Genomic DNA, 26,893 nt, shown 5'->3' with positions numbered 1-26,893 from the left:
AGGAGGAAGTAACGGTATCCTTAATGCTATTCCTTTTTTCCTGAGAAATTTTATCATAGACAAGTTTGTGGTGTAATGGATTTAATGGAATTATTGTGTATGCAATTCCCTTCCGTTCCCCCCTTACGATGTGTACATAAGAGAATCTTAAGGTTTTGATTTTTGCTATTGACCAGAGGAGAGATCAATTAGAATTTTTTCGTACTAATTTATTCATTGGATCTTCTCAATAAATCTTCTCAATCCACCTCGTTCCTCTGATGTTCTAATTCTCCAATTCGAATGTGTTCTATTCCCATTTATCTTGAATCATGGACAAATATGGTCTTTTCGTTACATCATTCACAATCTCCGCATGAGTTTCGTTCCGTTGTCACTCCATTCCAACATTTTCCAATTGTCACGTAGACAATTTAGAAGCTATCGCTCATGCACGTATACGAATTAAAAAAGTTACAAAATTAATTGAAACTACTGAAAGAGATCTTAGTGGAACTGTTCTTCTCGCTTCAGTGTTATAGTCAAGTCAAAACGAGGTGCAAGGAATCAAAAAATGCCGAAAAAATTGTCAAAAAATCAAAAACTAAGCGTGGCTTCAATAGCCGAGAAAATGTGCAAAATTCCTCTTTGATGATACGGATGGTACGTCCTACTGAGTGATAACTGATCACCTTGACTCCCTTATCTTCGAACTGGCGAGCGGGCGCCAGTAATTCTTCCATTTGTCCCGATCGCGTGCCAGAGTAGCCCAGTGGTTCCTCCTTTCGCGTGGGACACGAAGAGCATCATATTTTTCTTTGAAGGACTTCGTGAAGAAATTTGACGATCGGGTCGGCGGTCTTCCTGTAGTGCGCTTAATATCGCGGGGACCCCAGTCGCTTAAGGCTCTGGTCCAACGGTTGTCATTAAAACTCATCACGCGTCCGGCCCACATTATTTTACTTTCCTTGGCTAACGCGGCGGCGTCTCTAATCTTCGATCGTTGACGTAAGAGAGAACTTCGAATCCCGTCCCTCACTTGCGTGAAGCGGGATACTCCTAGCATCACTCTCTCAATTGCGCGTTCAATGACGCTCACCACGTTTTCTTCCTGCTTGCGAAATGCCCAGGTTTCGAAGCATAGGTCAAAGCAGGAAGTACGGTGGTGTTGAAGAGGTGAGCAGGAGCCGGGTGTTCCTGGTCTTCTTCACTACATCCTCGATGCTCTTGTACGCTCCCCAAGCCGCTCCTCTCCTCCTGCCCAGCTCGGGGTCAGGTCGTTCATCATGTTCAGTTCCCGACCCAGATAAACGTAGCTGGTGCATTCGGATATGTTCGTTCCGTTGAGCGTGAATGGGGCATCGAGACCCATCCGTTCCGCATGAACATCGTCTTTTGTAGATTCAGCTGAAGACCGATACATCCACATGTTTCGTCGAATTCGGTCAGCATTCGTTCCGCTTGGCTGATGCTAGGTGTTACCAGTACGATGTCATCAGCAAAGCGCAAATGGTGTAGCTGCCGACCATCAACCTTCACTCCCATGTCGTCCCATTCCAACTTTCGCATTGCGTTCTCGAGGGTGGCTGTGAATATTTTGGGTGAAATTGTATCACCCTGTCGGACCCCCTCTTCACGTCAATGACGATGTTCTTGTAGAATGGCGAAATTCCTGTCGTGAAGTTACTGTACAACTCTCGAAGTACCTTTATATATTGAGTAGGGACGCCTTGGTTGTCCAAGGCTTCCACGACCCTTCCGTCTCAACCGAGTCGAAAGCCTTCTTTAAGTCGATGAAGGTGAGACAGAGCGGCATCTTGTACTCTCGTGATACCTCGATGAGTTTCGAAACAGTGTGAATGTGGTCAATCGTGCTGAATCCTTTTCGAAACCCTGCTTGCTCGCATGGCTGTCCTTCATCCAAGACTTTTTCAATCCTATTAAGGATTACTCTTGTAAAGAGCTTGTAGATGACGGACAGTAGACAGATTGGGCGATAGTTGCCGATGTCATGTGGATCTCCCTTTTTATACAACAACATGGTCTTGCTGGTCTTCCACTGTTTAGGAACCTTGCATTCCGACAGATAACGTGTAAAGAGCCTCGCCAGGGTGTTGATGAGTACTGGCGGAAGGCTCTTCAGGTGTTCTGGTCTTATTCTATCGGGACCGGGTGCCGTACGATTTCTTACCGACATGATAGCATGTCGTATTTCGGACGGGAGAACCTCTGGAATGACTTGTCCATCTTCCCTCAGATGGTGAGGAGGCAAGTGGACATGGCTGTCGAAGAGATCAGAGTAGAAGTCGTGGATGATTTTCTCCATCCCCCTTCTCGATGCAATGGCTGTTCCCTTTGGGTTCCGGAGAGCAGTCATCCTCGTCTTGCGACTGGCGAAGTCTCGACGGGCATAGCGGATGCTTTTCCCCGCCTCTGCAGCTTCAGCCAGCACTTCTGCTCTTCTCTCTTTAAGGTCTTCCTTTATCGCCTCTCGGCAAAGCCTTGCGAGCTCGGACGTGAGTTCTTGGTTCCCTGCGGCTCGTGCTGCTCCACGCTGGCGTATCAGCTCAAGAGTTTCAAAGAGACAGACGCCTCTTGGTGGTTTTAAAACTCTCAGCCTTCTTCGCGCAGTCGTGAAGGTGTTCGACAAGCCGGTCATATTCCTCGTCGATGTTGTCCATTGCAGAATCTTCCCAAAAGCCGGCTAGCGTAGCGAAGAGATCCCAGTTGATGGTAGTCCTGGGATTTCTCTCTCTGAACTTGGCGGCTTTCTCTGCTCTCCTTGTGAAGGAAAATCTTCCTCGGAGGAGGCGATGGTCCGATCCCGTATAGAACTTTGGTACAACACCGACGTCCGTCAGGCAGAACCTTTTATTGACGATGATGTGGTCTATTTCATTACGGTACCCTCCACCGGGTGACTCCCGCGTCCAGCGTAAAGAAGAGGGCTTCTGAAATTGCGAGTTCCCATGGATGGTCTTAGTCGTCATGATGAACTCGGAGAGCCTCTCTCCCTGGTCATTCCATTGTAGGCCGTGGGCCCCGATGTGAAGTTCCTCCGGCGTTCTTCGTGGGCCAACCTTAGCGTTGAAATCGCCAACTATGACCTTGTAGAAGGCATGATCTTCTTGGTAGAACTTCTCCAGGTCCATATAGAAAGCTTCGACTTCTTCTTCTTCGTAGCTTGATGTTGGAGCGTAAACGACGAAGATAGTCAAAGCTGGTATTGGGCCACATCTTCTCATCCGCAGACGTCCGATTCGGGTCGTAAGTTGTTCAAAAGAGTCGATGTTCTTTGCCATACTCGTGTTGACGAGGACGCCAACTCCACCAACACCTCTACTGTCGCATGTTCCTAAGAACAGTTCTTCTCCAGTTTCATATACGGCGTTGAGAGGGTGACGTCGTCTCGTCTCGGTCAGTCCGATGACGTCGTACTTGATCTTCTTGGCTTGCATCATCAGATCTTCCGCTTCCGATGCAAGCGTACGTGCGTTATAAGTACAGATCGCCATCCTAGTCCTTTTCCGTTTTGGTAGCCTACATGACTCCTGCAACCCCCCCCCCCCCCCCCCCCCCCCTCCCTTTTTTTCCCCAAATTTTTTTTTTTTTTTTTTTTTTTTTTTTTTTTTTTTTTTTAACCTTTTCCCTCTTTTCTTTTTTTTTTTTTTTTTTTTTTTTTCTCTTTTGGTGTTTTTTTTTTTTTTTTTTGGCCCCCCCCCCCCCCCCCCCCCCCCCCCCCTTTTTTTGTTTTTTTCGGCCGGCCGGGGGGGGGGTTTTTTCCCTCCCCCCCCAAACCCCCCCCCCCCCCCCCCCCCCCGGTTTTTTTCCCCTTTTCCCCCCCCCCCCCCCCCCCGGCCCCCCCCCCCCCCCCCCCCACCTGCCCCCTTTGCCGATCATAAGAACTAAATAGAATAATGATAGTGATAATCACCTGTATCACCTGTGCTCCCGTTGTTCTCGAACGGGCACCACTCATACTTCCATTTGCCCTGATCGCGCGCAAGTGTTCCCCAGTGGCATCTCTTCTCGCGAAGGACTCGAAGATCGTCGTAGCTTTCTTTGAAAGACTTCGTAAAGAGGTCTGACCGTCGGGTCTGCGGTCTTCTTGTGGTGCGTTTGATGTCGCGTGGTACCCAGTCGCCTAAGACTCTGGTCAAACGATTGTCGTTGAGACGCATCATGCGTATGGCCCACCTAATTTTGCTTTCTTTATGGCATATACAGCAGCGTTTCTGACCTTCGATCGGTGAAATTGGAGTGAACTTCGAATCCCTTCTTTCATTTGAACAAAGCTGGTTACTCCTAGCATTACCCTTTCAATTCCACATTTCATGACGCTGATCGCATTTTCGTCCTGCCTGCGAAACGTCCGCGTCTCTGAAGTGGTCAAAGCAGGAAGAACGGTGGTGTCGAATTGGTGAGCAGGGAACCGGATGTTTTTAGTCCTCTTCACTCCATCTTCGATGCTCTTGTATGCTCCCCAAGCCGTTCATTTGTTCTTCCCAAGCTTGGAGGACAGGTCTTTCATCATGTTGATTTCTCAACCTAGATATACATAGCTGGAGCATTCGGATATATTCGTCCCGTAGAGCGTGAATGGAGCATCAGAAACCTATCCGTTCGTCATGAAGGTTCAGTCTTGTACAGGTTCAGCAGAAAAACGATCTTTCTACACGTTTCATCAAATTCAGCCAGCAACCGTTCCTTCTGATTGATGCTTGAAGTTATTAGAATGATGCCGTCAGCAAAACGGAGATGGTAATAATACTAAGAATAATAGAAATAATAACAGAAGAGCGGGTATGGTGCAGTTGAACAGAGGTTCGTGGCCGCACGGTCGATGGTTCCGAATCGTCCTAGTGCCAAACAAGCCTTTCAAGCAATTGTATGAGCATCAGAGCTCGAAGCGAAGCGGTGGAGCTAACGGTTGCAGATCAATGTGGGCCCACTGCTTGCGTTACAGCTGGACTACAGAGATGCATTTGGTCTTACCTCTATCGCAGCGGCTCTTTTAAGGACGTCACTTCGAGCGCAGCGCCTTGCATAACTGCACAAGGCTTCAGACCGTTTTATCTCGACTAATCGCCTTAAAAACTTAGATGCAGAAAGCAAGCGCAGCTAAAGGTGATTTGATGTTATATTGACAGACTTATCGGAACTTTTTGCAACACAGCAATGCAGCACAGAAAGACTACTGCTGTACTTTCTAATGCTCATAAGTTTCTTAGTAGTATTTCATCTAAGTTGAAATACTACTAAGAAAACCCAGAAGGTATCACTTATCCCTACGCTTGCTTTAAAGAATTTACAAAAAAAAAATCGTATTCAAATCTAAGCAAATATACATAGAAAAAGAAGGTGTATCGCCGAAAAACGTCGAGACAGTACCTTAAGGCACAGTATGCGGTTAAAAAAGACAATTTTTTTTCCGACAACTAATAATTTTTCTCTGACATAATTAATTCTTCTCCTTGACGTCGGTGGGCGCCAAATTTTTTCAACGAAGTGATCGCGATGCGCTTTCGAATGGAAAAAGTAAACAGGAAATGGATTGTGTTTCAAACAAAGAAAGCTGCGAGTTGCTGCAGGCGCGTCGCGGTCGCTAAGATGATGACTTCTGGTTCCAGTAGTATATATATACTCTGTGTCTGCGCTCTCTAACGATCAAAGGCGCTCATTAACGAATTCTCGCTTATCTTCTGCTAAAAAAGCTCGTATTCGCTAAGTTATTCGTATACGAATACTGTAGAAGTTTCACTTTGTGATATTCTACTTTTATTGATTGTGTTTCACACTCGAATTCCTCTAAATTTTTATTTTCTCCTAACAGTATAATTAATTCACTGCAAATTTTGTGGTAAACGGAAGGAGAATTCGAATTTAGGTCAGCATAAATTTCTCCGCTGAACTCTCTCAAAGACAGCAGGATCCGGATATTTTCTTGAAAGAACTCTTAAATTCAGTAAGGAAATGTTAAGTTTCAGTATTCTAAGCACATTCGACAGAGAAGTTTTCTCTTTAGGCAAAGGCGAGTGCGAGAATTTCTGGATTTCGCCAGTGCTTCCTCGTTTTCAATGCAGTCGATCCGTAAAAGATAACTACGCGAATGCGGGTCTCAAATAAACATCACCGCCACAAATGGTAAGCAAATTTGTGAACGTGGATGGATGGTGGTTCGTGCCTTTTACTCGGATCGACGCTATGTGTGTCGGGAGGAGAGGAGGCTAGGGTCAATCCACACCACACCTTAATAACCTTAGCCTGTAAGTCACGCGTTCTCTGAGACCACTGCTCAGGTTTTAGGGTCCTTACCTTAGTACCTTCACACCACACCAGTTAGTAACTGTTGCCTACTCCACAGGAGGATTCATCCTCATTTCCTCCTCCATAGCTGTAGGCACATTACGCTATCGTCAAGTTTAAATGACGTAAAACTTGTTGCAAGTGCGTAAGCGATTGCGGTCGTTTTGGGACCCTCAGATTCATCTCAGCAGTTTGATTGAAGCTCGGGAGGTTCCCACTTCGGACGAAATCGCCTATGCAACTAAACCAGGCCTAAAATCGTTTTGACCCTACGCTTTTCCGGATTTTTACATCTCGTCTCAAAAGCGGGAATCCAATTTCTATTCTATTTCTGTTTTCTATTGTCGTTTAGATTTTTTGTGGTTGCAGAGGTGTAGAAATCTGGAAATAGCTATGGAAAATCCGGAAAATGAGTAGGCGAGACTACACAAACACTTATCTCAACATCTTTGGAGCCTTAGAGCAGTAATTTGCCTTTGTTGATGGTGTTAAATACTTTTGAACAACACTTAATTGTAAATTTAATTTTTATATAATTTCAAATTTTAATTTACTACATTACAACTATGCACAGCTCGATTACTGTAGAACTCATCGTATTTCGTATATCGTAGCTAACCACATTTCTCTGGAATTAACAGGAATTTACTCCTGATTTGTCAGAAACAGTGCTCGAATAAAATTTTGGTGCACAAAGGTTGTTTGGCAGAAAGTAAACAAACGCTATTAAGTAACTCTACAGAATGAGGTGCAGAATCTCACATATTTTAAAGAGTGGGTTCAATGAGTAGAAGTTTACTTAGAGAATAAAAATGAAAAGAATGTATATACATAGAATAAATTGAACATGAAAGTAAATATTATTTATTATTCATATTATAATTTTTTACGTTGTTTCTTTATTTATTTATTTTATTTAATTTATAAATTTTAGATAATTTAATAATAAATTTAAATCTAAATTTATTTTTCCATTCTAATATTTTATTAATTTTTTGGATTTGAATTTATTCATTAATTAAATAATTTTATTTAAATAATTTTTATATTATATTATTTTATTCATTTTTTATTTTTTGTTCTAAAAATTATTGTGGTGGGCCTATACTTTACGGAGAATAATGGTGCAACGGCAACTGTCGCTAGCGACCAGTACGCTGAAACGTCGAAAGATTTTTTCCTGCTCAAACTAGCCGATTTTCGAGACGTGGGCGGGTGTAGCGTAGTCGGTAAAAAGTTCCGCTATGGCTGCAGCATGATCGCTCAAGAGTTCGATTCCGTCGTAGTGCCAACCATGCATTTCATATCACTGGTGTCGATAAATTGGTGCCAGACTTGTATAGGAGGAATTTAAATCAAGAAATCAAAAAATCTAAATTTTAAATCAGAGACTAAATTAAATCAAATTAAATTTAAATCGAAATGAATCGAGAAATTTAAAGTCACTAAAAATATTTATCTTTTATCTGGCACAGGTGTAGCGCAGTCGGTAAGAGGTTCGATTACGAGAACACGATAGATCGATGGTTCGAAACCTGCCAACCAAGCCTTTCATCTTTTCGGGGTCGATAAATTGGTACCAGACTTGCCTGGAGGAATAAGAACACTGACTTGATACATCATCATCTAGCCAATGCTTGTAGGTTAGTCATGGGTTTGTTAACCTCAAACGATTCTGAATTGAAGTGAACGTGATGGTGTAGGTCCCAAGCGGATTGATTCACGCCAGACACTTTATCCTTTATCCTTTAGCGGGAGATACAGGCTGGCCAGCACGTTCACCAGATTTAAAAGCCTCACTCCACAGATCTGAGCTGGTACGGATTTCAGGTGAAGTATTCGTATACGGGAGATTTATGGAGAGAGCGGTGATCCCGTCCATTTCTTCCTAATTGCCGTAAAAATCGGCCCGGAAGATACGGCTACGGGCGTTTCGGCGCGCTATTTTCTACAAAGAGTTCGATTGGAGCGCCTTGTCCGGCGCCGCATTTTCCGGGCCGTTTTTTTTTACGACAATTAGGAAGAAATGGACAGAATCACCCCCTCTCCATAATCTACTATCCCGTGTATGAATGCTCCACCTGAAATCCGTACCACCTCACATCCATGAGGTGATGCCTTTATGCCTATGTGACTTTTTCCTCGGCGGATACCTAAATGAAATTTTTCGCCTCAATCCTTTGAGGATTTGAAAAACGCGAGGATCCGACAGAAAATTGATGTCATTCGCTCCTGAGCTAACGCGAAAAATAATTGAAAACTTCCGGGAATGTTTTCAGCATTGCATTCTGATTGTGCCATCTGTAAGATATAATTTTTTTACATTTAATAAATAAAATGGCATTCTATATATTTTTTTAAGAATATGCTCAGTTCTTCCTGTTTCTTTTTCCTCTATTTCTGGTCTTTCTATTCTGTTTCTTCTTTACTTTTTATCATTTTTAAGTCGCTTTAAAATGTTGGAGATCATTTTGCTCCACGACCAATTTACTAATTTCTAGCAATATTACCAGATTATGTTAGATATTAACGTTTTGGAAAAAAGGCGATAGCTAAATTTTATGGAAATTACCTCTCTCGCATCACTGGATGTACGTATTTTTTCTTTTTTTAAAATAATAAATCAATTAAATAAAAGATACACGAATTATATACATGAAAACTATATTACTATAGGTACAACTGAGTTCCCAATACTTTTTAGAGCTCATTCTATTCGTTTCCGCATTGTATTTGAGAAAAATTAGTGGAAATGAACAAAAAAAAGGTGTACGGCTCCGAGAGCGGTCCATACGGATTATCCAGCACTAAATTGCACAATCGGGAACCGAGTTACCGTATCTTCATGGAGCCTTCGTGTCCGTGGCTAAGCGGAAACGTCAACATGAGCACGGGAGAAAAATTTCCGGAAAAGAAGAGTTGCTAAAGAGCTACTGCTGCGCGAATGTCTATTCTATACATTTTTTGTGTAGCTTTTGTAGCTTCTGATTTTATGGACGTAGTTCCTGATTTCAATAATCAATATCAATCGTCAATAAATAAATAAATTTCGCAGGGAAAAAGGCTGAATATATCTCCGGTTGATTTACAATTTCTGGACCTTAACTAATGTGAATTTACTGGATTTTTGTATCGTTATCCGCTTGAATCTGCCGGATTTTGGGTTCAAGTGAAAGGGGGATTAGTGGGTGGTTGATGGTTGCTTACCCGAAGTGAGCCCAGCTATAAAAAAAAACAAAAATCTATTATTTTCGTTGAGCTGGTTGTTTTTGATGTACACCCACGCGTCAACGTCGGGCAGAAGCTGCGAGAATTGTCGTCGATGTTTCCGTTGAAGCACATACCCGTTAGAATTCACCTTAAATGAGCTTGACACCTTCAGAGGCATACATATACAAATACATACGATCTCATCAAGTTCGTCCACCACACATAGCAGCAGCATCAGCACACACACACACACATACACACACATACATACATACACACAGACACAGCCTCCTTTCCCTCAGTTGTGCATCGATTTTTGCCGCCTCGGCGCTGTCTCTCTATGTCTGTCCTGTCCACTCTCATCTCTATTTCATCTCCAACCACCCCTCGCAAAGATCCTTAGATTCATACCTTCAACACACGGCACGTTTCGTTTCGTTTTAGCCGAGTTTAGCGTCCTGGCGGCATCAGCTGGCGTCGACGACGGTGACGACCCGGCCACATACACCGACGACACACGACCTTCTTGTTCTTGTTGCACTCGCCCTCGTGCGTTGTGTTCTCGTCGTGTGAACCGGGCAGAATCAAACCCGGGAACTACATAACAAATTGTGGCAGATTCCATGATATGTATGCGCGGCGCCGGCCGGCGACTAAACGCTCGTCCGCCCGCCCGCTCGCCCGCCCGCTCAGACGTCTTCCGCCCGTCCGTCTCTAATTACGCGAATCATCCCTCCGCCGCCGCCGCCGCCGCCGCGCACATCAATGTCGCACAACTTTTCTCCATTTATCTTCATCTCTTCTCATCCAGATCCACCCAGAAATTCTTTTTCCAGTAATTTTCTCACATATTCTCCAGCAAACGCTTCCTCAATGTTGTCGATTCGTTTCGAAAAGTCCCTGCGCACAACACACACACACAAGCAGCGCAACGTAATCGGATACGGACGGCGCGACTTGTACTTCCCGGAGCAAACGCGATTACGCGAATTTGTGTGTGTGTGTGTCGCGACCGAACTTATGGCCTCTGAGTTCGCTGCCGATATGTTCACACACACACACACACAGACACAAACACACACACACACACACACACACACACACACACACACACACACACACACACACACACACACACACAAACACACACACAAACTCAAGCCGGCCTCCTGGTCTCCCGCCGGCCCCTCCTAACTGGTTATGTGATCGGCTCTCGGGCTCGGCTTATCGGCTAAACCTCACATAAAATCGTCTAGGAAATAACAGAGTTCTGTTTACACGTTTTCCCGACGAATCCGAACTTTCTCATAGGATTTTAGACGAATGACGAACTCTAACACTGTCAGTAGATCTTTTTCATCCTTCAGTTTATCTTCAAATGAAATTTTTTTGAAAATCACTTTGAGGAATTTTTTTCTTCTTTTCCTAAGCGATTCACTTCCTTAGCAATCACTTACGATTCGCCTCATCGCCATCGCAACTGTATTTCTAACCTTTAAAAATATTAAAGTATTAATTGATTGATTGTTAAAAATATTCCACGATTTTAAAGGACGTGAACGTTGTTCCCATTTTTAAAATCTAATTTACCTTTACGACTTTTCAACACTCTAATCGTTTTTGTAAACATTTTCTTTTCTTCCGGAAATCAACCAAACCTCTTTATGGATGCACACAGCTTAATTTCTTGCATAGATGATATTCACATCATTCTTCTTTCCTATTTTTCGTTTTTCCTTTTCTCAATTCTTCTTTTCCATTTCTATTTTTCTGCGTTTTTTTCTGACTTCTGAACTTAACTATTCACCGCTCAAGATGTTATTTGATACATCGGTGGTCTGTGATCTACGGGCAAAGATCATGGAATTTTCACTTATTTTAGAGAATATATTTCAGAAATGTTGTCCATCTATGTAGCTACTAATTTTCAAACTTTCCATGAACCATTTCGTTCAAATAAAATGAATTTGATGAGAATTTTTACGTTTTCTCGTATTTCAGGCGTATTTTTTCCGACGTTATTCGATTTCTCTTCACTGTAGAGCAGTTATTTTCATTTGAAAAAAAAATGAAGCAGTACGAAGCAGTTTATCTTCTATGTAAATAATAATAAAATGTTTACCAGTAAAATAGTAAGGGATCTCTATTTTTGTAAACAAACCAACGTTTTAAAACATTTTCGATTAAAGAACACATCCGAACAATATTCATATGATCATTATTTTTCAGTAGAATTTTTAATATAATTTGATAGATTTAGGATTTTTCATGGAGCATAAAATGTACAGGAACCTATCTCTATTATTGTAAACAAAAAACAACAGATTATCACTTTTATTATTTTATTATTATTATTATTTTATTTTACATCAATTTTATTTCCTTTGTGTTTTGACGAACTGTAAACAGAAAAAAAAACAACGAAACAACTATTCATGCCCACTATTTTTCTAAATAGATCTGCTCTTACGTCACCATAGAACTAGTATATAACTGGTAATAAGTTACTTATTTGTGTAATTGGTACGTATCTCGTTTATTATCTCATAATTGTAAACAAAACAACATTAATTTAATATCTATTGTTTTACGTCAAATTCTAAATATAAAAATATACTCCTACGCTACCACATAAAAGGTGGATTAGATTTTTTTCTTATGTCCAGCGTGGGAGGTGGTGCACTACGTATGTAGGTACAAACAACAACGCTTTTAACGACCCACACACTCACACCTCCTACGCGCCTTACCCTGAGGAGATTTTTGACGACTGCAACAATATTTCTGTGTGCCATTGACGAAAATAGGTTAGGGCCTCTACAAAACAGATCCTCTCTTTCATTTAAAGATCTTTGTCCCAGTTTTCCTTACTCTTCTTACTGATTTTCAATAGAATAACAGATAAAAATTACTAAATTACTAAATCGTCCCTTGCTTACTGTTCGCGTGACTTATCCCTGCTTACTGTCATTCTACTCTTTTCTCCTTGTTGGATTTTCCATTGTTTATTTGAATTCATTCCTTGCCTCTTACTCTGGGCACGCCCTTGAGCGTAATAAATAAATAAATAAATAAATAAATAAAAACTTCGATTATGCCTAATTGTCGGAGCAAAATACGTTAATATGCTCCTTAATGGTTAGTTGGTATGAATGTTGAGCGAGTCTGAGCTACATAGTTTCTGGATTCATTTTCACTCCCTTGTACTCCTTAAAAAATATTCTTACAAATCATTATCACCACTAATATTTAATACTTTATACTTCTTAATACTTTATTACTTTATCTAATAATAGTTTTTTTAATATTAAACAATATGTTAATATTATTCATTGTGGTTATTATTAATTCAATATTATCATTACTAATACTATTGACACTGTATCTATTTTTATTCATTTATTACCACTAATATTATATTAATAAAATATTATTATATTAATATTCATTTATTACCACTATTCAATGCTGTGTTTTTAATTCAATAATAAAGAATATATTATTATAAATATAATTAATAATGAATAATGATAATAATGAATAATTAATATATTATTCATTATTATCATTATTAACTCAATATTATTATTACTAATACTTAGTATTGTATCTATTATTATTTATTTATTACCACTAATATTCTGCTGTGTTTGTTTGTGCTGTATTTTTAATTCAATAATAAAGAACTTATCAATATTATTCATCATTAATTCAATATTATTATTACTAATTTTTAGTACTGTATCTATTTTTATTTATTGATTACTACTAATATTTGATGCTGTTTTTTTTATCCATTATTAAACAACATATTACAATTATTCAATATTAATATCAAACCAATATTATTATTACTAACATTTGATATTGTATTTATTTTTATTTGTTTATTACTACTAATATTCAATAACTGCCAAATTAATCAATTAAAGTAATAATTCCAGTTAAATTAATTAATTAATTAATTAGTTTAACTTGAATTATTACTATGTATTATATTATATATTATTATATTATAGCAGCAGTGGCTGTAAAATCGTAAACTCTCGTATATTTCATGGATTCTTCCAGCGTTCCTCCTATCTTTCATTTATCCCACCACTCTATATCTTCTTATAATCATAGATTAAGCGGAGTAATCATAGATGGATGGACGGGTCCCATAAAAATTGATCACATCCGAAAATCTCGATAAATACCCTAAGGTGCTGGCTCGTTGTCATTAAATCACGTTAATTTACGTGCTGGCACGTTCAGTCGCTGATGAGATTCCCTCCACTACTGGATTTTACTTCATCCTTTAAACTAATTATAAAAAAGATGAAATAGGAAAATTTCGTGCTGATAACTAACTCTAATTCTAATTTAATTTTAAATATTTAACCATAGATCCTGATTTTTCCCATGATATCGTTTTTTCTCGCATTTTACTTTTATTTTCATTTTTACTTTTATTTATTTTTATTTTATTGTTTTTTTTATTTTTATTTTACTTCGTATCAAACAAACAAATAAATGAAATAATAATACATAATATAATAAATACAAAATAAATAAATAGGAAAAACAAGTAAGAGAGATGAGGATCTGAAAAATGAATGATAAATCTTTTTTTTCTACGGATGAAGATGAAACAGTAACTGATTTGTCATGGTATAAAATTAGATTTCTTTCTTTTTTTCCGGTTAAAATTTTGATGAGGGTTGTAATTTTGTAAAACGAAGTCATTGGAAATTACTGGAAATGATTTTAAATGGAAATTTTAAGTTATTTTCTAACAGAAGATACAATTTTACGTTCTACATATTTATTCATAAAGCAATAAGGCAGGGCAATAATTCGAAGAAAAATCATTTTTATAGGATTACCTGAAATGAGTGGGCGGAAATTTCTCAGAAAACATCATCATCACCACTATCGTCCTAATTCTTGCTATGATAATTCTATTATTCTATCCTGAAGATCAAAATCTTCCATTCCATAGCATACAGTTTTCATTTCTCTTTCCCCAATGATTTTTCTTTCCACGTATATCCTCCTGTTTGCGTACTAATATACTAAATTTTATAAAAATTTAATCCTACCTTTTTTCTTGTTAGTTTTTCTGAGTTTTTCATCTTAGAATGGAAAATGATGACATTACCGCTCAAATTGCTTCGTATTTCAATATTTCTCCCATTTAAACCTACGCATAATTTTTTTTTGCATTTCTTAACGGATGAATGACATTTACAGTATTACTGAAAATATTACTGAACGGAAAAGACGAGGGTAATTTGTATAATTTTCGTGTGGAAATTTTTTGTCGCGTCTCCCCGTCATTATCCATTGACTCGAGTGAAAGCGAATAAAATTGTGAGGATGTGAATAATTTTTTTTCGATCTCATTATTAGAATCATCCACTCATTTATTCTCCCCTACGCAAACAAAACGTGATGACGTGATCAACTTTACAGGAAATTTCCTCATTTATTTTTTTTAGGAATGTGTGGGTACGGAAGAGAATTACTCGGCAGTAATTGAGTAAATTACTGAGTAATTCTTTCTTTTTCTTCATGAAATTTCTCTAATTAAAAAGTGTAGCTATGGTGTAAGAGAAAAAGAATTTTTGCCATCAAGAAAAAAATGTGCTTTGATGTTTTTCAATTGAAAAAAACCTCTTAGTTAATAAAAATTTTCCTGCTTCAGTGGAGAGTTGCGGGAACTTTCCTGGAAATCTGACATTCTTTGGTTTTAATTCAATCTAATTTTAATCTAACTTAATTTGATTTTGATTTCGAAGAAATTTTTCTGGATATTTCTCCAAGAAAGATCCCATACGTGGTAGTTATGAGTGGATTATATGCTGCGGCACCTGGTACTGGCCTAGTACTACCAAAAGTACTTCATTTCTACCTCACATTGGTAAAAGGAGGAGTTAAAGGAGAAGAAATTTCAGGAAGTACGCAGATATGTACGAAAAAGATTACTGAAAAATTAAGGAAAAAGTGGAAATACATAGGTCTGAGAGGAGCGTGACGCGCTGCAGGAGAACTCCATCTCTTTTATTTTTTCCTGAAAATTTCATGTAACTCCCATTCGTTTTTATTCCTCCTTTTTCATCCAGAATAAAATCCGAAACAATAAAAAATATATAGCAGGAAATCATTCAACTATATATCCTACGTTATGCATAAGTCTGAATGTCAATTATTTTTCAATGCTTATGCTTTGATTTTTTCAAAATCCCAAACTAGAAAGACGTTTGGGAATTTTTGCCTTCTCCCCTTTTCATTTCTCAGGCGTTTATTCCATAAAATTTTATTCCTTTTCAGCTGTGATCGCTAGGATCCATTCCGTTTACAACATTTATTTTCTAGTAATTTACCTATTTACCTCCAAACTCCGGTAGAGAACATAATATGATTTTATCCAAATCCAGTTATCTACGTATAATATCCAGAAAAAAAACGCTGCTAAGGAGTAAACACAAAGGAGAGAAGGAGCAGATCCTGAAATTTCCTTCAATTTAGTGGAATATTACCCGAGTAGCTGCGCGTACTTTCTTAATTTTTGTATTTTGTGGAAAAGTTATCGTCGAGAAAGAGGATAAAAGGGACCCACAGAAGATATCCCGGGATCTAAAGCGTTCCAGAAAATTGGGAAAAATTCGAGGAAAACCCACCTGAAGCTCTGGGATGGGCTCAGAAAACGGTTGTAATCTTCTCAAAAAGATGGACTTCTGCATATGTTTTCTGTTTTCGTTGTTGATTTTTTTCAAATGGAATTATGAAATGGATTACTAGATTTCTTGGACTTTTTCTCACCTTAAATTTGACGCCGGATAAAGAGAGTTATCCGGTATTTTTAGGACGATGTATAATTTTATTTTTCAATGGAACTATTTAATGGATTTCTAGACTTCTTGGACTTTTCCTCACCTTAAATTTGGCTTTGAATTTGGATAAAGAAAGTTTTCCGGTATTTTTAGGAATTTGTGTATAATTTTTACGTTAATTTGACATTGATAAAAGTAGGTTTTTCCGTAATTCCAGGATCATGTGTGTGTAATTTTTTCTGGGTGTGGTCTGAATGATCCGAACTTGTCTTTCCGTTGCGATGACGGGACGAATTGGCATTTTATTTGCATTCGGCACACTAATTTATCTCGCCGCGTTACACCGCCACACACAGTGGACGTGGACCCGGCCATTTAACCGACTAGGGCAGGGGGGAACCAGGAATTAGTTCGAGTCCGAGAGCAGAGCGAGAGAGGCGGAGAGAGCGGAGAGATGTCCGCAGACGGACGGACGGACGGACGGACGGACGGAAAAATCGTCCACATCGTTGCACGGACACGTGACCTCCTCCGGATTCACCTCTAACGTTACAATAATTCCAGAACGATTGTAACATATCACTCCGCTACGACATCAGTTCGCCTCGTCGAGAAATTTTACAACGATGATTGAGCAACCGCCACCGAGACTCGACGCCGAGGAAGAGGACGGGGTGACTCGCGGGAAGTTTCCGAGCCGCCGACCATTTCTTACCCTGCCATCGCGTTTCTTCATCATCGTTTCCCAAAGATTTCCTCCCATGCATACATTTACTTCTTCTCGTAGAAATATATGAATTCTAATGTTTTCTTGCGGGAATTCCACAGAGAACGTGGGAAACTTCTGGCGATCTGCATCTTTTCCCGGACGGAATGTGTAAAGCGCGGCAGAATGTTGCGATTTCTTCACGTTGACTCATAGATTTTTTTCACTGATCAGATAGTTTCCTTGTTTTTTTTTTCAAATCGTTTAAATCCATCCTTTTTCATTGTTCGTTTTCAATTTATTTTAGTAAAGAAAAGAAAAAAGAAATATCTTTTAGCTATTAAGTATTCCTAATTCCGGTGATCCCTGAGATATTTTTCCAGAGGTTTCATCCTGGACATGATTCAGAAAAGCTAAATTTATAACAATTTTACAAAGATTTATAACGAGTATGTACTTTTTTTGGGAAGAAATCTAAAAACTATTTAACTGGAACCAACCGTATAAAAATAATCTATTCGTTTATTCTTCGTCTTTTTATTGTTATTATCATTTATTGACTGTTATTCCATCATAGAATTCCTGGAATAGGAATGTTTTTGATCAGTTTTACTTTCTATTTCTATTTATAATGTATAATTTCTATTTCTATTTCTGTTCTATTTCATCGTTCTATTTTTTTCTTTTTTTTAAGTTCCATGTTTTCTAGATGTCCCAACATTACACGGTTCCTTTGTTTTCCTAGAACATTCGGGAAAAGTTTTTAATTAGAAATCTGATAGATCTGGTAAAATAGTAAATAGTAAAGATGAAATAGATAAATGCTATCTGGCCAAAGCTGTAGCTGTTAGCGCTCAGAACAACGTTGACGTACTATTTTCCAGTAAAAAACTGGTGCTTTTGGGAAAAAATCCTTTTTTTTCTGTAGAAGTTCCCCTTGGAGCCAATACCAACCTATTAAAAACAAAATAACCATTCGTGATCTTAATACCAGTGCAATCTGACCACGAAATCCAGAAAAAAAGCATGGGATTTTTTTAATAGAAGGAAAGCACAGTTTTTACGCTGCCAGGTACTGAAAAACCGAAATCGATAATTATTCAACGAGGGAGAGAGCCGCGCTGAAATTTCAAATATTGATCGCCTTTTTTTCTAACTCCATAACCAAGAAATAGTCGTCTAATGGCAGTTTTCTATGCCGAGAAGCATCGTTAACCTTCGTTCGTTGTTAGCCTTGAATTCTCTTTTGTGTTATAGGTCCCACCGGAAGAAATCGTTTCGAAATTGCCCGTCCCTTAACTCTTAATGACTTCTTTTTTTCGATTCCCAAAATATTTTCCATGGGATTTTTACCGGATGAGGTTCACCTAGGAATTTAGGGACTGTCTTAAAAATCCAGGAGTTTATCCTTCATGGAAATTTATTTAGTTTTATTAGGTTTTATTTTGCACTTGATTAGACTACTAGACAAGATTTTAATTTTAGTCCCAGGTGATCTGCTGGACTTGATCTTGACCGATTAATCGATAAATTGATTATTCATGAAAATTAGGCAGAAACAAATAAAGAAATAAAGGTGCTTCCTCGAGAATGTAAAGGCCGAAAAGAAAACTTTGTCACTTTTTCACTCCCTTCCCTCCAATTCAAAGGACTCTGCACTATTTGTCGTTAGAAATACTGTCAGAAAATATTATTTCTAAGTCACTGAAAATTTTTCATCGTTCTTGATTTCAATGGGTTTTTTTCCTATTCTATTGTTGATGATTTACGCCTCGTCTTGCCCTTTTCGATTTCGAAAAGTTGTCATTACACCAGGAATTCCTCCTGTCTGACGCGTACACACTCACAATTCTTAAATTCCTGCGATTCCACAGTTCTGTTTTCTTGAAGCTAGGAATTTACCAGGATTCACTTTATTTTCCAACATTCGCTTCCGGACCTATTACCGCTCTTTTTATAGGTAGTTACCTTTGAATCATTGACAATACCTCGGTTTTTTGGTGATTTTCACTATGGGACCCATAAAAAAACGCACCTACATACGGAAGCGCTATTCAAGAGAGAAATGTTTTTGTATGTAGGCTACAGCACGGCTTCAATGACAGCGCCAGATTGACGCAGGGCGGACGGCAGAGAGTGTATTTATAAGAGGGAATAAATCCACAAATTATTTTGGATGCGGTGCGGTCGTCTAAGTAAACATGAGTTCCGTCAAGTATGCTTATTCCGGATTATTTTATAGGCTGCAATTTTTGGTAATAGCTTTTGCAACCATCACTAACCGTTTCTGTCCCCATCGAAGAACTCCATACATATTAATTCGCATTCAATTCACTTGAGCCAGTGATATGGGACCTTGTCGGGACCCTGTGGACTTTTCTTTGCTACGCTTCATGGATTGTGATCATTTAGAAGACATTAGGGAGGCACAAATACCTTGTAGGAGGTACATACTCGTACCGCAGTGCTATTATTCCTCCCTAGTTTTTTTTTCTGGAGGGAGGGGGAAGAGGGAAGTTGCATTCTTCGTGCTTGTTCTCCTTTGTAATATAATTTACAACATTTCTTTCTATGTTCACTCGTATTGTGTTTTAAAAACTCATAAATATTGATTATTTTGAATTTAAATTTAAGCCAGAAACATTTGTTTACAGTTTTTTTTAGTATGTGGAAGAAATTCGCGTCCTTTGTTTCATTATATTTTTCCTACCATGCATTTATCGTTAAGAATCCAAGCGGTTCGCTCAGAATTCAAAAAATCCAGATCCATTACATTTTTTGGAGGAATTTTGATGCTAATATTGTATTTTTTATTATCCTTAGTTGGTAAGAACGATCCGCACAGCACATCAACACAGCATTTCCTCATCGGTGAGGTTCCCACGAGCCTCTACTCTACGAATGGTGAGAATGTTTATGCGAAATGTCGTAGTAATTCGCGTATAATTTGAGGCCGTGAAACGTCGACGGGAACCGCTTGCGCATTCCCGGATTCTGCCGCCGCTGCCGCCGGAGCGAACACGATCGCTGCGCTGTGGCCGATGAATGAGTCGGAGCGGCTTGCTCTGTTGCCTATGTGTTGAATAAAGCCATTAGAGAAAAATGAGGGATGGAGCGGAGTGAGTTCCGCGGTTCGGCATTGATTTCCATACACACACACACTCACAGTCATATGGCTTAGCTAGCCAGCTAGCTAGCTACATATATAGCAGTGCAGCGGCCTCAGCACAGCTCAGCTCAGCTCCTGCCGCTCTCTCAGCCAAGCCAGCCATGCAGCCGACGAGGAGCAGACGGCCGCCGTCGGCCGCCGGCCTCCTTCCGCCGCTCCCCGCACCATCTTAGATGGGAGAACATTTTTCCTCGTATTCTCCGGGGATTTCCCCGCACTTAAATAGCTGTTATGATGACTTCGTAACTGCAGTGCACAGCAGCTACGGGACGAGGTATCGATTAGCCAGTCAACAAATGGAATTTTCCGGAAATTTTCCCTCATAGATCCTGAACTGAAACGATTTTTTGGACACTAACTAACCCTAATCATTAAATGAACCTTAATTTGTCGAAAATTTGACTCATATCGAGCCTCTTTCCTTGGAATTTCTTTCTAAGTCTTATATAATGTTCGAACAATTGTGCTACTACTCGGATTCCATTTTCCATTGCACTCACTAAGAAAAAATTTTTTTTTTCGAAGAAAACGCTTCGAGTTTCTTATTCGGGGTTTTTTTTTGGATAAAAACACAATTTTTGCTGGACAACGCTGCTGTAATTCCTCAGTTTCTGTCTTAAAATTTCTTCAAATGTGAATTTAATTTTTTTATTAAAAATTACTTGTATAATAGTTTATATGTATACAATGTCCTATCTGTCCTACTTTTATCTGAGGTCTAAACAAATTTCTTCCCAAAGAGACACAAATGTAAAGATTTGAGCACTTTACTCGGAAACTAAGTAAGATTAAGCAATTTTCTTTCCTGAAAAATTGAACTCGTAAATTTTTTCGAAAGTATTTCCAATATAACAAAATTGTGCGTAGGTGGATTGTAGGATTTTAAAGAAATTAATGAATGTTTTCGGTGAAATGTCCGTTCTTACATGACTAGATTATACCTGAAAAAAAGTAGACATTTACTTCGTATCTTATAAAAACATAAAAGTTTTTTTCTTCGGGGTCTCTGCAGGTTCTACAGCAGGAAATCCTGGTTTGTCATCGATTTCGACGGCTATTCTTATATTTCTGCATTTACAGACGTGAACTCTTGTATAAATAAATAAATAAACAAATAAATATAAAGTGATGTAATAATATAAAGTAATTTATAAGTATATAATAAGATGATGACCGTAACTTCTCTTCGTGGACTTTTCATTTTTCTGATCTGCGAGAACCATTTCTGGCAGCTGTAGATCCCAACAAGTCGTGTAGGTGTACGTTTTCCACGATTCTTTGTGAATTTTTCCGGAAGAAAAAAATCCTTAGAAAAAAATGCGGCAACCTCAATAATCCAACGATAACACGTGATTTCCGTGTTTTACGCCCTCACATGCCGCATGTATGTGGGCTAATTTGAATATCGATACGGGGTGGGTACGGGCCGGGGGTGAGGAGAGGAGAGATTTATCCGAGCGACTGAGGTAGAACCACGCCGGCACGCGACACCACCAACACAATTCTCGCTTATGTACTGTATAGTGCCTCAAGAAACGTCATTTTTCACGTATTTTTAATTCTGAATCCTAAACATGCTTAAACCTGAGAATCCTAAATATTAATAAACAATAATAACTAATAAATAATATTAATAAATAACAATAATAATAATAACTTAGGCGGCGGTGAGATCATCTCGCAAATCATTCGTAAGCGTTGTTTTCTTTTATTTAATTTAGTTGATTTTAATTTTTGATTTGATTAATTTAATTTCAATTTTTTTCTATTTCCATTCATCTTTGAAAAGATGATGTTGAATTCCGTGACCCCGTACTAGCAAAATTTTTATGTTAATTTCTATTTAATTTGTTTATTTTATTTTTATTTTTTACTTGAATTTTATTTTTGTATCCTATATTTTTAGTGACGCTACGGCTGGGAATCTTAAATAATAATACCAAATGTTTTTCATTTTTATTCATTTTGAGAAGAAAATATTGATTTTTCATCACTTGTACTGAAAAATTTTTATTATTACTATTATTATTACGATTTAATTTTATCTTTGTATTTTTTTTTAATTTTTAATAATGAAGCATGAAAATCTTAGATGACTATACGATTTATTTTTGTCCGGAAAATATTGAATTTCTATATGCCCTTTACGAAAATATCTTTTTTAATTTGTATAAGGATTCTTTGCGGTTTTCTCTCTCGAACGCTCTTTTTTTCTCGATCCCTTAGAACTATGTAAAGTTTCCTGAACTCTGTTCTCCTTCTACGTTATTCATTTTTATTTTAGCCTTTAAATCTTAATAATGCCATTGTATTTATACTTCCTAGGATCGGACTCCTATTTTTTTCTTATATTTATACAATATAGTCTATAGTTGTTCCAGCTTACAGTAATGTCGTTAATGCATTTCTCATGGAGTTCACTCGCATTTTTCTTGCAATTTTTTTTCTCATTACCTCATTTTTCTGATTTAAATGTGAAATGACTATACGATTTAGCTAAAGAGGATGATCGTAGCATTTGTTGTGGCTTTTAGGAGAAAATGTCGCTTCTAATTCCTTCGGTGATCTTTGGAGTCTTTTTTTTTCTGAACTTTTCTCTTTTTTTTAAACCATGTACTGTAACAATTCTAAATTATTTTCAGTCATTTAAATTTTTCGTCAAAGGTATATTTTGTGTAAATGGCCGGCTTATAGTTTTTTCCCAACGTTTCCACTGGTTTTCCCGGATTTCAGTTACAGGCTTCCCAGACAAATCCAAACAATTCGTCAATGTCAGTTCAGATTTTGTGCTCTGCATTTCTTTCCCATTTCTAAAGACCCACTTTTTTCCCCGTGTTATATCCTCATGCTGGAGGATTACGGGACATCCCTCGAACGTTCTTCCATTCTTTCTGGACGTGGTTTTTCTTAGAATTCCAATTCCAATTCGATTTATTTTAATCTTCCTTTCTCTCACACTATCCTTCGCTCCATCTCTCTCTCTTGTGTTCAGGAGAATAAAAGAAGTCATAGTTTGACTTTATTTATTTTATGTTTACTGTTTTATGTTTGCTTTATTTTTATATCTGAGGCAATTCCAATCCAATTCCGTTTTGATTTTTCTGCGACTCCGTCTTAGAAGCTCCCTTTTATGCTGCTTTTCCAGCGATGTAAAAATTTCGAAAAAAAATTGTATTGAAAAATTTTTCCTACCTCATCCTTTCATCGATTTATTTGTCTGTTCACCGGTGCAAAACTACGGATTTGTTGAATTTAAAATTAGAATTTTGCACTTATGAAAATATCAGAATAATTTAATTGACAAAAGTGATAGTTTAAATGAGATTAAAATAATTTAACTCAAACCGAGTAAAACGTCCTCGAACCGCTTGACCTCATATTTTTTTTTCGTTTGTATTTCTTCCCGCAAATATACGCTCATAGGTGATGACACCCATGTTTACGGTCCCACAAAGAAATAGTTTTCTTATGTCTGGTGGATAATTTCTAGTGAAATGAGATAACGAAAATTATTTTTTGCTTTTGGCCGGGATGTGTTGATGATGTAAATTGAAGAGAAATTACTTCTTTTTCCTAACTCCTTTCTCTCTTACTTTATTCCAGTCATCCTTTTTCATTTACATGTTTTACAAAGTAAAAATTCCAGACTAAAGCATGGGATATTGTATTCTTTCCCGAAAAAAAGAAAAATCTGGAATTTTATGGTTTTGCCAGGAAAGTTTAGATCCTGATCACAAAACCAGCTTCGTTTTTTCCTCTTATCCGCGAAACTCAGGAAAAATAACATATGGACAGAGCTCAAAGATGGATCTGTAACTTGGTTGGGATCCCATTTCGTTGTCTTCACAGTAGAATACATTTTTCAGGGAAAGTTCTCATTGGTGACCTATTAAAATCGATTTTCGCTTCCTTCATACTCATGAATGTGATTTCTTAATTTGTTCGATTACTCAATGACTTCTAGATTTTTTTATTTTCTGCCATCTGTGAACAATTACATTTTCTCCTCCTCTCCCTCAATCCTCTTTTCTTCTTCTTCAGCCGAAGAAAAATAGATTGAATGACGTGAAAATAAACTATGTACTAAGGACGTTTCTGCAAACGCAATATGGTTTTTTTTCTCACGGACTCTTCCATTTTTCCAAAATATAACTATGGGAATTTTTGTGAAGGACTTTAATACGGCTATTGATTGATGGTTGCCGAAAATGTCGAAATCTGAGCGATTGAAGCGCAGCGAAGGTAAGGATTCCAGAAATCCTGGAATAGAATTTTTCAGAAGGATTTTAATACTATTGTGTGTTGTGTTACATATTACTAAGTTAGACACGAGTACATGTTGTATTAAAAAATTTAAAACATGATCTATTGAAGTGTCAACAAAGTATCGCATCGTTATAATAATCCTACTGTAATAGCTCTATTCATACTACTGCACTAGTCGTTACAGGACCATCATGTTTTTCTAATGTTATTTAAAATTGCATAAATGTTATAAAACTTTGGAAATTATAATTTCGGAAAATTTGAAGAGGATTTCAATACTGTTATCCCTTTATGTTACATATTACTATTAGACACGATCGATTGTGTTTAAAAATTTCAAAACCAGCGTGAGCGAAGCGTTACGGTAAAAACTCACCAGAAAATCTTGAAACAATCCACTCAAGAGACGCATGTACGTAGGTACTGTACATATGTGTGTGTTTCTGCAAAATCGTTCACAAAAGTGTAACAAAGCGAGTTCCGCGCAGAATGTTTACGTAGCTGACTAAGTCGCATTTTGATCCAACGATGTCATAGTTGAGCCGCTGCTACCGCTGCTATCCGACTGCCTGGATTGATTTAGCGGTGTAGCGTCAAAATCACCTCCACCCCAATCCAAGGAGGTCACGAAAACCACTAGGTGGGATTTCACTGCGGCTATGTCCGGAACATCCCCGAAATCCCGTTATTTTTCCTGTTGTAGCTGTTTGTTTGTACGTTTCCGACCGAATCATCTCCATTGGTGAGTTCATATCTGATTTTCATCACTAGAACCGAATAATATTCGGCGATGGCAAAGCGCGGCACGGTTATAACTGTGCGGCATACAATTTTGAATTTTCCTTATTTAAAAATTGCAAAGTCATAATAGCTCTAGTCTCATATGTAGTTCTATTCATATTATTTTAAAAAAACATGATGGTCCTGCAACGACCATTGCGCCAGTCTTTGCAGGACCATCATGTTTTTTAATGTTATTTAAAATTACATAAACGTTGTAAACGTTATAAAAGTTTGTATAAAATGTAAAACGTCATAAATGTTATACAATTTATAAAAAAAATTACATAAATTGAAAAGTAATGCTCATTTATATCTTTATTTATAAAATTTAAAATTATAAATTTAACTTCTATTTATATTATATTATAACTTATGTTTAAATTATAAATTAAAAACTCTAAATTCAAAAAATAGCAAATATTTTCATTATCTTACAGCAACACCAAGATTTTGTGGATGCGCGATATCGCACCTAGCAATCGTGGCGCGATATCCCGTTTTATGAACATGATACGGCGAGGATTGCAATGTCCACCCCACTGAAATCTTTTAAAATTTGAAAAAGAAAATCTTTAAAACGTGTTTTCCACCACGAATATCCCACCTCATTCGTGAAATAGGGTTCTTCAATTTATCGTTTTTAATTAGTGACGCTTTTTTCTGTCATCGCACCTTTTCCAAACAAAAATAACATCCAGAAAATTCTCATCCACAACTATGTTTATTCATCTGTCCACAACTATGTTAAAAACTCTACGACTAACAGAAAATACGTTGCAGTGATACATTTAGGGATGAATTTGTGTAATTATGATTAATAAACGTGTTTACTGACGTGGCGCACGCGATTTTTTTGCGCTCACTATAAATGAAACGCGCTAAGTCGCTTTATCGAACAACGCTTCCAACGTTGAAATGTCACATGCCCTGCGGCGTAATATCCATTAATGCATTCAGAATGCAACGACCTAGAAGTTGAATTGCTGCATACATGGGTTATGTGCGGCCGGCTATACACGGTCGGTCTATTGGGTCATCGCATAAATAATTCTTTCGTTCATCCTTCGTTTTTCAGGATTAGAGGTAACAAAACTCTTTTCTAGCCTAAAATATACTCTTCTTAATTTTCTGCATTCTACTTCCATTTCTCTGGTTTTATTATATAATATATAATAATATAATATAAATTATGTTATAAATTAATAATATAATATAAATATAGATATAATATATAGAATATATTGCAATGAGTAACAAAAGTGTAAATTTAATAATTTAAATAATAATAGTACTATATAATTTAAAGGATACATTATAATATTTGATCTTGGTGTAGATTTAATAATGTAAATAATAATAATCCCATCTAATATGAACCATGTGGATATTATTATGTATATTTATTTTATTATTTTATTATCCATATTTTGGATGTAATAAGTAATAATAGTTTAAATATAATGACATTGAAGCATGTCAGTGATATCCTGAGACTGGCAGTGGATCGATGGAAGACAATTTTCTGAAAGTGGTTTCTCTCGATTTTTTCTCTTTTTTTTTCTCCATCACATCACTGTTGCATCAAATCATTCGACTTATTCCAGAGTTTAAGGAAGAACTTAGTGAGCGAGAAAAAAAATGAGCGAGCAAAAATCT

The 26,893-nt window shown here is 37.6% G+C and overlaps 5 protein-coding genes across 7 annotated transcripts in view; 2 read left to right on the top strand and 3 right to left on the bottom strand.

Annotated features, from left to right (window-relative positions):
- Positions 1-1,269: 1,269 nt before the first annotated feature.
- Positions 1,270-1,548, bottom strand: RB195_016153 (uncharacterized protein; the record flags this gene model as incomplete). The annotated part of the gene is made up of 1 exon (XM_064207183.1): positions 1,270-1,548. One exon carries the CDS (start codon positions 1,546-1,548, stop codon positions 1,270-1,272), a length of 279 nt encoding a protein of 92 aa, XP_064063064.1.
- Positions 1,549-1,687: 139 nt separating this feature from the next.
- On the bottom strand, positions 1,688-2,356 carry RB195_016152 (uncharacterized protein; the record flags this gene model as incomplete). The annotated part of the gene is made up of 1 exon (XM_064207182.1): positions 1,688-2,356. The coding sequence occupies one exon, from the start codon at positions 2,354-2,356 to the stop codon at positions 1,688-1,690; it is 669 nt and encodes a 222-aa protein (XP_064063063.1).
- RB195_016151 (uncharacterized protein) lies at positions 1,688-3,494 on the bottom strand (the record flags this gene model as incomplete). Of its 2 annotated transcripts, XM_064207181.1 has the most annotated exons (2): positions 1,688-2,526; positions 2,591-3,494. In XM_064207181.1, 2 exons carry the CDS (start codon positions 3,492-3,494, stop codon positions 1,688-1,690), a joined length of 1,743 nt encoding a protein of 580 aa, XP_064063061.1. The 2 variants fall into 2 exon arrangements, with proteins under 2 accessions (XP_064063061.1, XP_064063062.1); XM_064207180.1 differs by lacking the exon at positions 1,688-2,526 and having other exon boundaries at positions 2,556-3,494.
- Positions 3,495-3,896: 402 nt separating this feature from the next.
- On the top strand, positions 3,897-6,073 carry RB195_016150 (uncharacterized protein; the record flags this gene model as incomplete). Its single annotated transcript, XM_064207179.1, has 3 exons — positions 3,897-4,061; positions 5,867-5,944; positions 6,005-6,073. The coding sequence occupies 3 exons, from the start codon at positions 3,897-3,899 to the stop codon at positions 6,071-6,073; spliced, it is 312 nt and encodes a 103-aa protein (XP_064063060.1).
- A 15-nt stretch (positions 6,074-6,088) lies between these two features.
- The window catches only part of RB195_016148 (uncharacterized protein), a gene marked incomplete at both ends in the record, with an annotated part of 43,287 nt that continues 22,482 nt past the window's right edge, over positions 6,089-26,893 (top strand). The window contains one exon of one of the 2 annotated variants that reach the window (XM_064207177.1): positions 6,089-6,123. In XM_064207177.1, the coding sequence (XP_064063056.1) occupies positions 6,089-6,123 (35 nt within the window). Of the gene's footprint in view, positions 6,124-25,113; positions 25,197-26,893 lie in introns of those variants that run through there. The other variant, XM_064207176.1, reaches the window with a different exon arrangement.

This window comes from Necator americanus, chromosome V, assembly GCF_031761385.1.
Source record: "Necator americanus strain Aroian chromosome V, whole genome shotgun sequence".
In the NCBI taxonomy this organism is placed as follows: domain Eukaryota; kingdom Metazoa; phylum Nematoda; class Chromadorea; order Rhabditida; family Ancylostomatidae; genus Necator; species Necator americanus.
The sequence above is the reverse complement of the archived record's forward strand: the minus strand, read 5'-3'. Positions and strand labels throughout refer to the sequence as shown.